This window comes from Paroedura picta, chromosome 6 (genome assembly GCF_049243985.1).
Source record: "Paroedura picta isolate Pp20150507F chromosome 6, Ppicta_v3.0, whole genome shotgun sequence".
Taxonomy (NCBI): domain Eukaryota; kingdom Metazoa; phylum Chordata; class Lepidosauria; order Squamata; family Gekkonidae; genus Paroedura; species Paroedura picta.
Window position 1 is genome coordinate 37,559,236 of NC_135374.1, and position 14,207 is coordinate 37,573,442.

Genomic DNA, 14,207 nt, shown 5'->3' on the forward strand with positions numbered 1-14,207 from the left:
GAAAGGGGAAAAATCACTAGGTTGTTAGTCTCTTCCTTTCACTTATCAGGTTTGATAGTTTATGATAGAAAAAAATAGGCTGTACAAACTTATTTATTGCATATCTGCTTGCAAGCAGAGTCCTAGCGTTTCTGGAAGTGCTACTTCACCTAATGGAGCTGGCCAAAAGTCACAGTCAGACAAAACTGGTTCCCTGCAACATTCTGTCTTGCATTATTCTGGCAATACATAAAATAGAATGATAAAAATCATGTTATACAGAGTGGCTTTCTGTTTGTGCTTAGTTTCAGAGTTTCATTAGGTCTTGTCCAGACCCAAGAAAAACCTCTCCAAAGCAAAGTGGTGTAAATACCACCACATTACTTATACCTGTTCTAATAATACTGAAGTGGTAAATGTATTTTCCTAGGGGATATTTATTTTTGAAGCTATAAGGATATTTTGGTGTTTCTCAAATAATTCAGTTGTATTTTAAACAGTTATTAATGCCAATATTAGGTAAATGCAAACTCTGCATTGTCCTTAATTGATCTAGTTGGAAGTCAATCCTATTTAGGAGTTTATCACCGCTCAGTAAATTGCAGATTAAACAGCTGGAACTTAAACAATTCAACAACTGAATCCATTTTTCTTAGTGTTAAGTATGTGGGGTCCTCCACACCATTACAAATGTTGGTAATGTTGTTTTCTGCAGTATTAAACAGCGTTTTATGATGGCTTGTAGAATCCAAAGCCAAAGGTGGGGAAAATAGCAAAAGAGACTTGAAAGATCTCTGAAATGATAGTTCCTCTTTTGAATCTTAATCTTCAATAGTAGATAGGATGTAAAATTCTCCGAATATATTTAATAGGCTTGTAGTGATTGTTTCTACAAGTTTCTTTTAAGGTCCAAAACTCAGACCGCCATGTTTGTTCTCCCATGTTGTATAATTCTCAGTACATTGGAGAGGTCGAAGATCTTCGAAATCATTCTGAAAAGATCCACATCGCTCTCCACACCATTGATGAATTCTTCTAAAGAGAGTTCTCCTAGAATAAAGATATGGGAGATTTGGAATCAGTAGTTATTAGACGAAATAGGTGTCATATCTTTCACCCTCAGTAGTTGGAAAGTGTAATAACTCAAAAGTCTGAAAGACCTGAAAAATGCCAACAGGTCTCAGCAGAAACAACACGTGAGTATTTCTGTAGTGATTGTACAACAAAATGAAATTATCTGTTTCAATCCCCCCTCCAACTTCGAAGGGAGGGCATGTTAAGGTATGGAATATAGTTCTTGTTACAAGTTCTACCTTTCTATTTCCATTCTTTGGCCCATCATGCATGGAGTGGAAGGTCCGCATTCGGGGTGGAATGGCGGTGGCTAAAATCACCAATTATGCACGCTGCCAGCAGCAACTGGGCGCAGAGTCAACATATGCTGCCGAAAAAGCCGTGTTAGCGAGATACGGAAGAAAGTGGAGCTTCCCGGGACCAGGGTGCAACCAGAGTAGCCGCGTGCATAATCGGATACTCTGGGTTTTGCCGCTGTTGCATTCCGTCCCGTGCGTAAGCGGTTTGCTTCGCTTCTTCCTCCTCTGCGTTCTCCATGCCGCCGTTTCAGCGGCCGTGCATAATAGGCCTTTGCCACCATTCACGCAGTAGACATTTGGTCTGAATCAGACACACTAAGGAAGAATTCTTCCATGAGTGGTCTAATTCAGGGGGGGGGATTTTTAAGGTATGGCAGCACTCCTGCCTCACATGCTGGCACACTATTCCATAACTGTATGTAACTGTCTAGGCTTGGGAGCAAGCCAGACACAGGAACACGCTGAAACACCCTGGCAAGACACACTGCTAGGACAGAATCCATCTTGGAAACCAGGACATACCTCAGCTTGTCCTTTGTTACAGGTTGGAATTTCAGGTGCCTCTAACCCCCCCCCCCCCCAGTTCTGCTGAAAGCATGGTCTGACCAGAACTGGTTTGGCCAGGGCTTCTTGGCCAATTTCTTTGTCTTTGCATATCACTCATTCTTGGCCCTTCTGCCAGGGGAAACCCTACAGATATACCTATTGAGATATGATGGCTCCCTTCCTCAGACCCATTAAGACCTTTGTCTAAGGTCATCAGCAGCCATTTTCGGCTTGTAGCAGCAGTTGCCCAACACCAGGATCAGTGGAAATTTCCAACTAGCTTCCACCTGGCTTGTTTCATGTAGGCCAGCTCCCCCAAACTCAATATAAACAATGGCTTTATCAAGCCCCCCCCCCCCGGTGTGCATTTCGGATACGGGATTCATCCGAACACCCTGCACAATCTCCGTGCAGCCTGCTTTCTCTTGCCTATCATCTCTTCAGGAAGTGGTAACTATACTGGACCCTCTCTTTTCCACCCTATTCTTCTATATCCAACTGCTTGTTAATGTGCTAGATATTTTTATGCTCTTTTATTATTTTCTTTTCAATAAAGCTTATATTACTATTTTACTGTTTACATTCGCTTGGAGTTCTTATGGGTGTAATTGACCCTCGAATACATAGGCATTTTGATCCATAAATGCTAAGGTACCTCCCTTTCACTGCATTTGGGCTAATCTTCCCCACAAGCTCAAAGACATGTGTTTTAGGACATGTATCCATGAAATTTGGGTAACAGAAGTGAAACCAACAGGTGAAATGGCTCATAGCCATTTCAGTACAACAGCTCGACTGGCAGCCATTTAAACCTAACAGTAGAGCTTGGTCTGTTTAGCCTAGAGAGGAGATGACTGAAAAGGGATTCTTGCAGCTTTCCTATTTTAAAATACAGAGAAATAATCATTTTTACTGAGGGACAACTTTTCCAACTTCTAGTTTAAACAATGTCCAGATTGTAGCTTTCTTCCATAGATTTGTCCAGCGTAAACCACACATGTCTTAAAGGAAGAGTTCCACATTTATTGACCCTGTCTATTTACAAGCCTCCATTTGTATTTTATTTCTAAAAGAAAAATGTCACTCGAAGATCCATATGGTCTTACCATCATAGTTGATATCTACCTTCTTGAATACCATTTCTGTGAACTCTTCAGGAGTTGTTTCAGAGTAGCCTGTAATAGCTTGAACAGCCTAAAGAAACAGAAATGCAAACATGTCAAAGACTTGTCGTTCTCTATATTGTGAATGCATATGGTAGCTGTTATGCCACACACTGAGCCACAGGGGGAATATGTATAGATAAAATTTCTAGTAAATCTCCAGTAATGAGGATTAGAAATTAAATTAATGTAACACTGCCTAAAGGATTATGGTTTGAATTTGCATATCATTGAAGGCCAGATCACTCCATGTGATTTATTCTTAAACAGAGCAATGTCTTTATCCTACCCTAGAGAATTTGGTATTCAGGAAGTTCAATATGCTCTATGTCTCTTAAAGAGGGGATTATTTTATATAGATAGATGTGGGTGCATGGCATCAAAGCTTAGGAAAGGTTTCTTATCACAAATAAAAATGTGTATAATTAAATCTTCCTAGTGAAGTGAGTATAACTCACATAGTCTTTGTCACTCAGCACAATAAAGTCACCTTTAAAAATAGATTTGTGTGAATGTTTGACTGGTGGCCATCTTCCATCATGCAGAAACAAGCAAACATACTTTGAAGTCAAAGTCAGTTTTACCTCTGCATTGGAACAGATGGACTGTAGCCATGTGACACATCAGTGTATCGAAGTCTGGGCAATGGTCGGACAGGATAGAGCAAACAATCTGCATGGCAGGACCATGTACAAATGGGAAAGATGTTTCTGTACATCTAAAGAATTCTCTTAGATGTGCGAAATCACTTTTTTATACTGTTTAAGGTTATAATTCCTCCAAAATATAGAATGACTGGGGAAAGATGAATAATAGAATAATAGTTGGAAGGGACTTCATGGGTCATCTAGTCCAACCCCCTATACTATACAGGACACTCGCATCCCTATCTCATCCACTGAGATAGTGACAGGATTATATGGAAAAGTGGTGACTAGGCTGGGAAGGGATAAAAAGGTAGGTGAAATGGAAAGAGGGAAGGAAAGAAAGTGGAAGCTCTCATGGGGGATGAGATTTCTTCCTGCAGGTTGCCAGCTAGTAGAAAACCAATGCACAAGTATGCACTGCATTTGAAGTGATATAGGCTTTGGAAATCTGTACACCTTCTCTGAATATTTGAATAAGGTCATTAAAATGGCTAAGCTATAGAACTGCCATCACTCCATGTGTGTTTCTTCCTTGTTACATATAATACACAAAGTACAATATCCCGTACAGCTGTGCTGTGTTTCCCCTGCCAGCCAATGAAGTAAATTTGAGAAGATCAGATGGCCAGTAAGATTGTATTATTTCATATATAATGTATTATTTATGATAGGAAGCAAAAGAGAAAATACATCATTCCTATAAATCAGTTTTGGCTCCCTTAAATCAATGGGTGCAGACTATCACAGCTTTGCGTATGATTACATAGTTAATCTAGGAACGCTTACAGTTCTTAGCAGCTTTGGTTACCACCTCACAAAATGAACTAGTTAGTATCTCCCCCAAATAAATGTTTTTTCCAATCTGGGTTTTTCTTTGTTTTTGGCACATCCACACAATGTCATCCCTTAATCACCTACTTCCCTGGTTTTCTGCAATTCTGTCATCTTCTGACTATTAAGAATAAGAATTTGGTTTATATACTGTTCTCCTGGCAAGCCAGATCAAGGTAGTGTACAGCATCTATAACTATCAGCAACCTCAGTTGGAACTATTATTTCCAATGGGTCTATTTCCAGGTATAATCTTTTGAGAAAGATTGTTATACACTTTGTGGATAGGAAAGTGCACATTTTTGTGGATCCACACAAGAAGCTGCCTCATATCAAATCAGATCAAGCTATCAAGTTCAGTATTGTCTATTCAGATTGGCAGCAGCTCTTCAGGGTCTCAGGCAAAGGTTTTTCATGTCACCTCCTGCCATGTCCTTTTAACTGGAGTGGTTGGGGATTAAACCTGAGACCCTCTACGTGCCAAGCAGATGTTCTACCACTGAGCTGCAGCACATCCCCAAATGGTGCCATTTTCATTGATTCAGCCTTCTGATACTATTCCTGTGTGCCACAGAGAGGACTCTCAAAAATGGCAATACCATTATAGCAATTACTATTTTTATAATTACTTGTTTTAAAAAGGTCAGTTAATTGTGGTGATTGCTTTAAATATCTGTGCATTAGCAGTGGCACTGAGAGCTGCATGGAGAATCATTTATGTGTGAAGATATTTCTATATATACGTGAGAATGGGCTATTGCCCTGGTCCACACCATGATACATTCAGAGATCCATCCTTGTTCTTGAAATCCACAATCCCCTAACTGCTGCAATCCATGGGAAGGAGCAGTATCTTAGAGCAGCCAAAGAATCGTTCCCATCTAAGAATTCTTGGTTGGGGTAAAAATGACAAAACATCTGTCTAGTTGATGATGGTGATGATGATGATGTTATCCGTTCAGTTGTGTCTGACCCTCAGCGATTCTATTGGAAAGTCCGCGCAACAGGTCTCTGTCAATGACCGCCTCTTTCAGTTGTTAGATCTTATAAAATGTTATGAGATCATTGTCTTGGTAGGTATCTTTGAAATGGTCAGTAAACTAACACTGAATACTGATGCATTTAATTAACTGATTTCCTGTATCAAACAGATATGTGATGCTATATGCAATTTCCTTACCCTGAATATTTTTGCCAGTTCTTTTTTTTCAATAAATCCATTTCCATCAGCATCATATAGCTTAAAATACCATTTCAGTTTTTGGTCGATTTTTCCTCGTATAATGAGATTTATTGCAGCTATAAATTCGAGGAAGTCAATAAAGCCATCCTAAAGAAGAAAAGATAGGTATGTGTTTAACATGCACATTTGTCAAAGGCAGACAGACTCACAAGGCTTCTGGTTTAATATGTTTAACAAATTAATTAACTCCCACCTTCTCGATCCTGGGCCTGACCTGGTGGAATTATTTAAACAACCTAGGATAATAAATCTCAAGAAGATACCACTTTTTGCTTATTGGTTTCATTTGCTTTTGGGTGTATCCCTCTCTTTTCACCCAGAATGTGACTTTTTTAAACTGCCTGCGGCAACGAATAGGTGTACAATCGCCCAGGCAGAGATGGAAGAAAAACTTTGTCCCACCCATTTACACAAAAAAGCAGGCCTCCCCCCAAAAAAAACAAATCGGGGGGAAAATGATTTAACAGCTTTAAGGCTCAGGATTCCAAGCGGGGTGGCAATAAAAAAAGCCCTATGCCTATAAATAGATACATAGGCATTTAAATGGAGAAGTTTTATTTTTAAAATATTAGCTGGCATCGCAGTCCCTTTAAAAGAGGTGATTGGCCGCCTGTCTTGATTAGCAGGTGGAAGAGAGGACCATGTATAGCATGTTCCCCTCTTCTGCCATTTTAAGTAGGTGTGCAGAGTAGCAAGACTCAAGAGAGGGGGGCAGAGGAGCCAGCAGGTGAGGAATTCCCAGAGGTGCATTTTTCTTTAGCATTACAACATTGTCCTCGCATAACGCTCATTACTGTGCGGAATGGCCCTAACTGTGTGTACCCTACTTGCCCTTTCCCACAACAGTTCCCTGTGACATTGACCCCTTCCCCAAAGATCATATTATGACCTTGGTCCACTTGTGGATGTAATGGAACGTAGTATTAAGGGCCGCAGTAAGAAAAAGCAACTCAGCGACCACTCCCCATTCCACCTATGGAGGACTATGTCTGACCTGTTTTGGCAGAAGAGGCAGGGAACAATTTAATTCCCCTTGCTTACTGCAACCCCCCACTAGGTCCAGGAATATTTCCCAAACCTCACAATATTCCTTTAGGAGGAATATCTGGAGGAAATCTGTTTCATGCATGGAGGTTATAAATAAACTGCACAGGAACTAAACTTATTCATAGATTCCTGCAATATCCACTGAACTCCCTCACAAAGCTGGTGACTCTCCTGTTACACTTTTATTTTTCTGCTCTCTTAAATATCCTTCTATGAAGCCTTAAAAGCTAGTTCACTGTTTCATGGCATTAATTTGGACCTAACAAAAGCATGATGCTACCATCTTTAGATAATCCTGCAATCAAATGCCCAAGAACAAAATGATTATTCCTTCAAAATTGTATCTTTTCTCCAGTTTTTAATGGTTGTGCTTTGTTCTGTTGCATCCTTTAAAAATTATACATTCAGTTCATTCCATGTGCTTGCGGAATGCTTTAACATTTTCTTACAATGTAAGAAATACATTCTTAAAATGTATTTAATCATCTAACAACTGACACATGAATGAGCATAACTTTTACAATAGGTTAAAATTAAATAATTTATGTTTGTTACTAATCTCTTTTTGTGTGATTTGTATAATTCATTTTTGTCACTTGTAAGTATATTTCAGTTTTACTTGTTACTAATCTACATTTCAAAACTGGATGACAAAAATTGGTACTGATGGTATTATAAGGACCTTTTCTAGTTCTAGGAAAATAATTGGGGAAAGGATATTGTAACAATGCAGGCATAAGTAGAGTTATATGTTAATTTTCACTTTGCTTAAAAATGTCCTGCACCAGCATTACACTCCTAAACACCAGGGCCTTGTCGGAGCTCACTGAGTTCCGCAGGGCCTGTAAAATGGAGCTCTTCCACCAGGCCTAGAGTCAACAGTATAATACTTAGCATCTATATTATATCAGATTGGCCTCCCACCTTTATTGGACCCTACCCGGGGTTCTAGGTACTGGCTATTAGGCTTCTGGCTTTTGTATTTTTAAAACTTTTAGAATGGTTTTAATGTAACTTAATTGCATTAACATGTACACGTTGTCCGCTGCTCTGAGTCCACCTCAGTGGATAGGGTGGGTTACAAATTCAAATAAATAAATCCTATTATTCTTTCTTTGGACAGAATTACTCATTAAACTGGAGATCCATGACCGAATCTACAAGTGTTTCTTGTAGTGAGGGCTAATTCCACGTTTTAGGGAGCCTTGGACAGAGAGTGCCTGGGCCTTACTGCAGTGTCCCCCGTCTGAACTCCCCCCTTCTTGCCCCATTATTATTATTATTATTATTATTATTATTATTATTATTATTATTATTATTATTATTATTATTATTATTATTATTATTATTATTATTATTATTATTATTATTATTATTATTATTTCGATTTATTTCCCGCCACTCCCAAATGGCTCGTGGTGGGTTACAGTGTCTAAAAACCCATCACAGCATGGCGGCACAATAATAAAATCCCCTTCCTACCCCCCTTCCTAAAAAAAGGGGGGATGGAGGAGAAGGGGGTCAACGGTGTTCAAGAAGAAGCCCGGGGGAGAGCACTTGATTCTTCCATTTTATCTCACTCTTTCAACCCTTCCCATTGCCTGCATTCCAAGTTGCTTGCACTGCACACATGACCTTCTCCCGACAGCAATGTGTGACCAAGAGCGCAAGTTGAAGGAGTGTTTGTAAGCAGGTGGATACTGGGAGTAGCAGCAGTAGGTCCCACGAGAGGATCTGAGCCTCAGCATCTGTCTTACTGGTGTGTGTGGGGGGGGGGGGTTTGCTGACACCAGTCCTACATATAACACATACTACAATATCATTGTCTTTTCTAACATAGTTAATAGCAGCTATTCTGTAAGGGAAATGAAATGTGGAGCAGGGAGGGATGGTGCTTTGTCATGTTCAGGAAAATATTTGTTTATTGTTACATTTATTTGCTGCCTTCTCTCCAAAGAAAGGTGGATCACAACAATATAAATTACATAGTAAAAACAATTTAGGAATTTAAATGAATTAATAGATTTAAAGAACTTTAAAACTACAGTCAAACATTAATCTTAATCCTATGGGAGAAAGCTGTGGGGGGGGGGGAGCACAGGACCCTAGCTGAAATCTAATTGGGTGACTTTCCAGCAGCGAGGCCCACAATTCAAGGTGTTGTTTCGGCCTTAACCACAGGATCAGTTCTGTCTTATAAGCCCTGCAGAACTGATCATGGAAATCCTGTCATGACTTTCCCACGCAGGTACTCTCAGAGTCCAAGAGTGGTGGCCTCTAATCTGGAGAACTGGTTTTGATTCCCCACTTGTTTACATGCAGCCAGCTGGGTGACCATGGGCCAATCACAGTGCTCTCAGAGTTATCTCTACCTCACCTGCCTCATAGGGTGTCTGTTGTGGGAGGTAAGAAAGGCAGGTGATTAAAAGATGCCTTGAGACTCTTTTGATTACTAAAAAGTGTACAAAAATGGTTCTTCTCTGTTTAATTCTGTAGCCATGTGACTCTGCCACTTAGAAAACTGCTTAGAGCAAAGATGAAAATCCTAGCTTCTAAAATCGAGGAAATAATTACCTTAAAATGATCCAGAGTACATGTGTATTCAAATAGTAACTGAAGTGACCCTTTGGTTGCCTGAGTCTGTGATTTATTTGCTTATATACTTGATTTGGTGCTATCATTTCCCATTTTATTTAAGGGACAAATAATCAGGCCTCCTCCAGCTCATGACTGAACTAAAATACTGCTTCAAAATGACATTGAAATGCCAGTACATGTTGACAAGTGGATTACCCCGTATTGATGCACCTGCAGTAATGAAACACTCTTGAAATCTCCCAAATCATTATAAAAGGTGAGAGTTTACCATGAGCTTGAATACCGTGCTTAATTCAGCAACGGGTAAGAGGCTGTGAGCGTCAAAATATAAAAAGCATCTTAAATTAGGTAGGATTTCCCCCCTTTTCTAGAAGGTTTGTGTTTTAGACTATTTAAGAGCCAGAAATGAATGTTGACACTTTTACATATTTTTGCTCGGAAGAACTGTATATGGCAGCAAAACTAAACTGGTATAATACATTGCTATAGTTCTTGTGTGATTCGATATATTGTCTCTTATTATTTGCCCAGTGGTGTAAAGTATCGTCAAGCCACAGCTAATTTATGGCGATTTCATAAGGTTTTCAAGGCAAGACACTGATAGAGGTGGTTTGCAGTTGCTTTCATGTGTGCAGCAACCCTGTTCTTCCTTGGTGGTCTTCTATCCAAGAACTAACCAGTGATGGCCCTGCTTAGCTTCCAAGATCTAATGAGATCAGGCTAGCCTGGGCCATCTAGGTCAAGGGAGTATTTGCTCAGATGCCATATAATAGGAAGACAATTTTGGAAATGCATCTTTTCTGCCTCTTCCTGTCTTCTTCAGGCCTGCCCCAGTCACCTGCAAAACTGAGGGTAGGGAGCCTACAGGAACAAACAAGGGTGTAGCACAAAAGAGAGCCTGCAGTATGACTGTTTATGTACCGGGAATTTCACTGCCCCAGCTCCTGTGCAGGAGCACAAATTGGGGGCGGATGAGGTGCACCAGGTCAAATGCTCCCCTGTGTGGGTGCAGGAAGAGGTGGGGCAACCTGCCACGACTAAAAACTTCAGCCTGCAGCACGACATGAAACCTCCAGTGCATAAACGGTCTATGAGAAGGAGTAATGGACTGCCCCTTGTACTAGCAGAGTTATATTTCAGTTGAGTCCCCACCCCTGGCCACTTTGTGACATACAATTCCTATATTTATTAGTCAAAGGTTGATTTCCATGTGGGTGAGCAAATCCTTACAATGGGGTTTCATTTAGAATTTTGCAAGTCTACTGGACACCCCAGAATACCAGAGAAATCTGACTTTTAATCCTCTGATCATCCTGTGAGAAAACATGTATTCTGGGATATAGTCATATCCCAAGGTCAAATTCCATTGTATTGTGGGAGAAAAGTTCTTACAAAAACACAAACATTTGTGGTAACACAAGCCATTGGATTTGACAATACTAAAACATCCAGAGCTGGAAAATGTACTTGGATATGAGGCAAAATGTAAGAAAAGGCTTCATCTCACCAGAGCACTTAAAACGGTTCCTTGGCTCAGTGTTTTCGGAAACTCATGGAGTATCTTTTAACCTCAATAAGTTGAATATGCTTTGCCTAAAAAGGCAATGGCAAAATGCATAGATTGCTGGGTTTTGTGTGTTTATTTAATCTGTGCATTTTTGTTTACAGAAAACAAATTAAGTAATTTGGGATCACTGTTTACAGGTGACAATGCCTTAGGAGGACAATGTTTTACAGCCACCTGTGTATGCTTTCTGCTAACAAAGTAACCTGAGTAGGCAATTAATGGCAAGTTTGGACAAACAATTGAAAAACAAACTTGTTTGGTAATACCAGTAACTTAAAAGTGGACACTGGCAGCCATGGACTAAATGAGGCAGGGGGAGCTCCAAGGAGAGCTCAAGGTATTTGTTGTAGAGGAGGGGAAGTGGTTCAGTGGCAGTGGTGTTGGCATAAGGAAATCCAGTGGGGGCAGGAAAGAATAGAGAAGCCTCCTGAGGAGGTCAGAAATAGGATTTCCATTCTTTCACAAGACCTCTCAGATGCTTTCTATACTGAAACATTTTGAAATGTTTGAAAGCTATACAAACAAATGCTATAAAATAAGATTATGGTTCACTAAAAAAGCCTTTAAGTCATTTACAGATAGGTTTCTTAATTTTTCCTCCCCCCCCAAGTGTTATTTGCATGGGTACTAGTCCACTTAATAGAGCCTACATTGAAGATTACTTAAAAAAAAAGATGCATGACCTGTCACAAATTAGTGTTACAACAAGCAGACCTTCTTGGAAGTACTTCCAAATTTAGCCCATGAAATTGCCATCAATGCAGAATGGGTATCTAAGCCAGTCGGAATAAAGCTGTAGCATAATTATACGCATTAATAATGTTAGTTACAAAGGTCAAGTGCAAAAGGTATTAATAAAATAAGTCTTACCTTATTCAAGTCAAAAGTACTGAATACTTGATCGACATAATATTCTGCCTCTGAATTCATACCATGCAGACCCAAAAAGGCCTTGCATTCATACAAGCTCAATTGCCCCGATGGGCAATCCTTCATAAATTTGTTGTACCAGTTATAGGCCTCTTGGACGTTGATTTCTCCAGATTCATTGGCACCCATTGTACCAAGTGCTTACTTGTACACCTTATTTCATATCTTCAGTGGTGCCTACACAGCTAAAAGGTGCACATAGCAGAATTACTTTTGTTTAAGCCCATGGATTTCAATGGATTTAGACTGGAGTAACTGCATAGGACTGCACTGTAAACCTATTACATGATGACGGCAAATGCGGGCCAAACAAGAATAGAAGCTTGAGTGAGATTAATGTCAATTCCCACTTGTAAATAAAAAGAGTTGTATAAATCAAATATACCCATTGTTTTGATTTTAAAAAGTAACTTATTTAGAGATTTCATAAATCATGCCTTGCATTTTTAGTGTACCCCTCCCCCCAATTCCATGCTTTCCCACAAGTATTCAGGCTGTAGATTTGCATCAGTAACTTGCATTAGGCTTTAGATTGCTGACAAATATCTGACCCAGGGCAAGAGTATAATTAGTGTGCCCTTCGTGATGGTGGAAGAAGTTATAAAGGAAAGAGCAAGAGGATGAAACACTATATAGATGATGCCAAGTGGGTAGCTATGTTGGTCTGAAGTAGCACAACAAAAATTGAGTCCAATAGCACCTTTAAGACCAACAAAGTTTTATTCAAGGTGTGAGCTTTTGTGTGCATGCACATTTCCTCAGACAAAATGGAATAATGATCATGAGAGTACAGATAAAAAGAAAAGGTAAATTAGTGGCAAATTAGTAAACTATGTCATAATATCCAAATTATGCCATATGAGAATTCTTTGCTAAAACAGCTAATCAGACCTTTTGTTTTCAGTTGTAGTTCACAAAAAAATTGGAGAAATAAAAATGTCCATGTTAGTAATTAATAGCAGACACCTTCCCATTTGTGAAAAGAAATAATTAAGAGACTAGCTGTCTCTGTGCCTCATAGATTTCAGTCTGATTTATTTCCTTGTTTTAAGCTTCCCCCTGATGGATGACAGCCAGATGTCTAGAAGCAGTGACAAAATGGATCATGCAGAGTCGCCTGAAGCTCAACCCTGCAAAGACGGAGGTCCTGTGGCTGGGTAGGAAGGGACCATGGGAGGAAGCGTGCCTGCCCACCCTGGATGGTGTGTAGCTCCTAGCGACTCACTCTGCCAGGAAACTGGGCGTGATTCTGGATGCTTCACTTACAATGGAAGCCCAGGTCACAAAGGTAGCACGGTTGGCATTTTACCACCTCCGCCAAACCAAACTACTAACACCCTACTTGGAACCAGAGCACCTAGCCACAGTGATCCATGTAATGGTCACCTCTAGACTGGACTTCTGCAACTCGCTCTATGCAGGCCTAACCTTATCCTTGATCCGGAAACTACAACTGGCCAGGATTCTCACTAAGACATCATGGAGATCTCACATCCGGCCAGTACTCCAAGAACTTGGCTGGCTCCCAGTTGGATTCCGGATTAAGCTTAAGGTTTTGGTAATCACCTTTAAGGCTGTACATGGTCTGGGCCCAGTGTATCTGAGAGACCGCCTCCCTGCCTATACCCCCATAAGAGCTCTACACTCTACCATTTCTAACTGGCTGCGAATCCCTAGCCCTAAAGAGGCACATCAGACCTCAACAAGGGCCAGGACCTTTTCAGTCCTGGCCCCCACCTGGTGCAATGAGCTCCCTGAAGAGATCAGGGCCCTGCCGGAACTTCCATAATTCTGCAGGACCTGCAAAAAGGAGCTCTTTCACCAGGCATTTGCTTGAGGCCGACTGATCCATAACATCTGCAGGTCCCCTTCCCCCGACTGAGAGGTCGAACCTACCAAGGGAGTGTCAAAGTTATTGTTGTTGAAATACTGTTCTAGTTGGTATGTTATTGTTGTTATTTTGTTAAAGTGTTATATTGATACATTGTTCCATGTAAATGTTCCAAAGAGAAGGGCGGTATAAAAATCTAAATGAATAAATAAAAATAAATAAGTGCTCAATTGACTGACACCTCTCTGAATCCATATGCAGAGGTCTGCTATGTGTCCAGGAGGGAAGGCAAATGAAGCATGCTCATTTTGCTTGGGGTATTATGGGCTAAGGAATTCCTCTGGCAGAGGTTTTTTTTTTTTTTTTTACTGAGCAATGACAAACTACAAGTGTCAAACCCTATTAAGGTTCCCATTTGCCTGCTTGTGGTAGGAAATCACAAGGGAAGATCA

At 40.3% G+C, this 14,207-nt stretch overlaps 1 protein-coding gene across 1 annotated transcript; it reads right to left on the reverse strand.

Moving 5' to 3' along the window:
• Positions 1-267: 267 nt before the first annotated feature.
• Positions 268-12,053, reverse strand: GUCA1C (guanylate cyclase activator 1C). Its single transcript, XM_077344237.1, has 4 exons — positions 11,865-12,053; positions 5,720-5,869; positions 3,005-3,092; positions 268-1,029 (listed from the first exon to the last, which is right to left on the reverse strand). Exons 1-4 carry the CDS (start codon positions 12,051-12,053, stop codon positions 896-898), a joined length of 561 nt encoding a protein of 186 aa, XP_077200352.1. The 3' UTR covers positions 268-895.
• Positions 12,054-14,207: the final 2,154 nt, after the last annotated feature.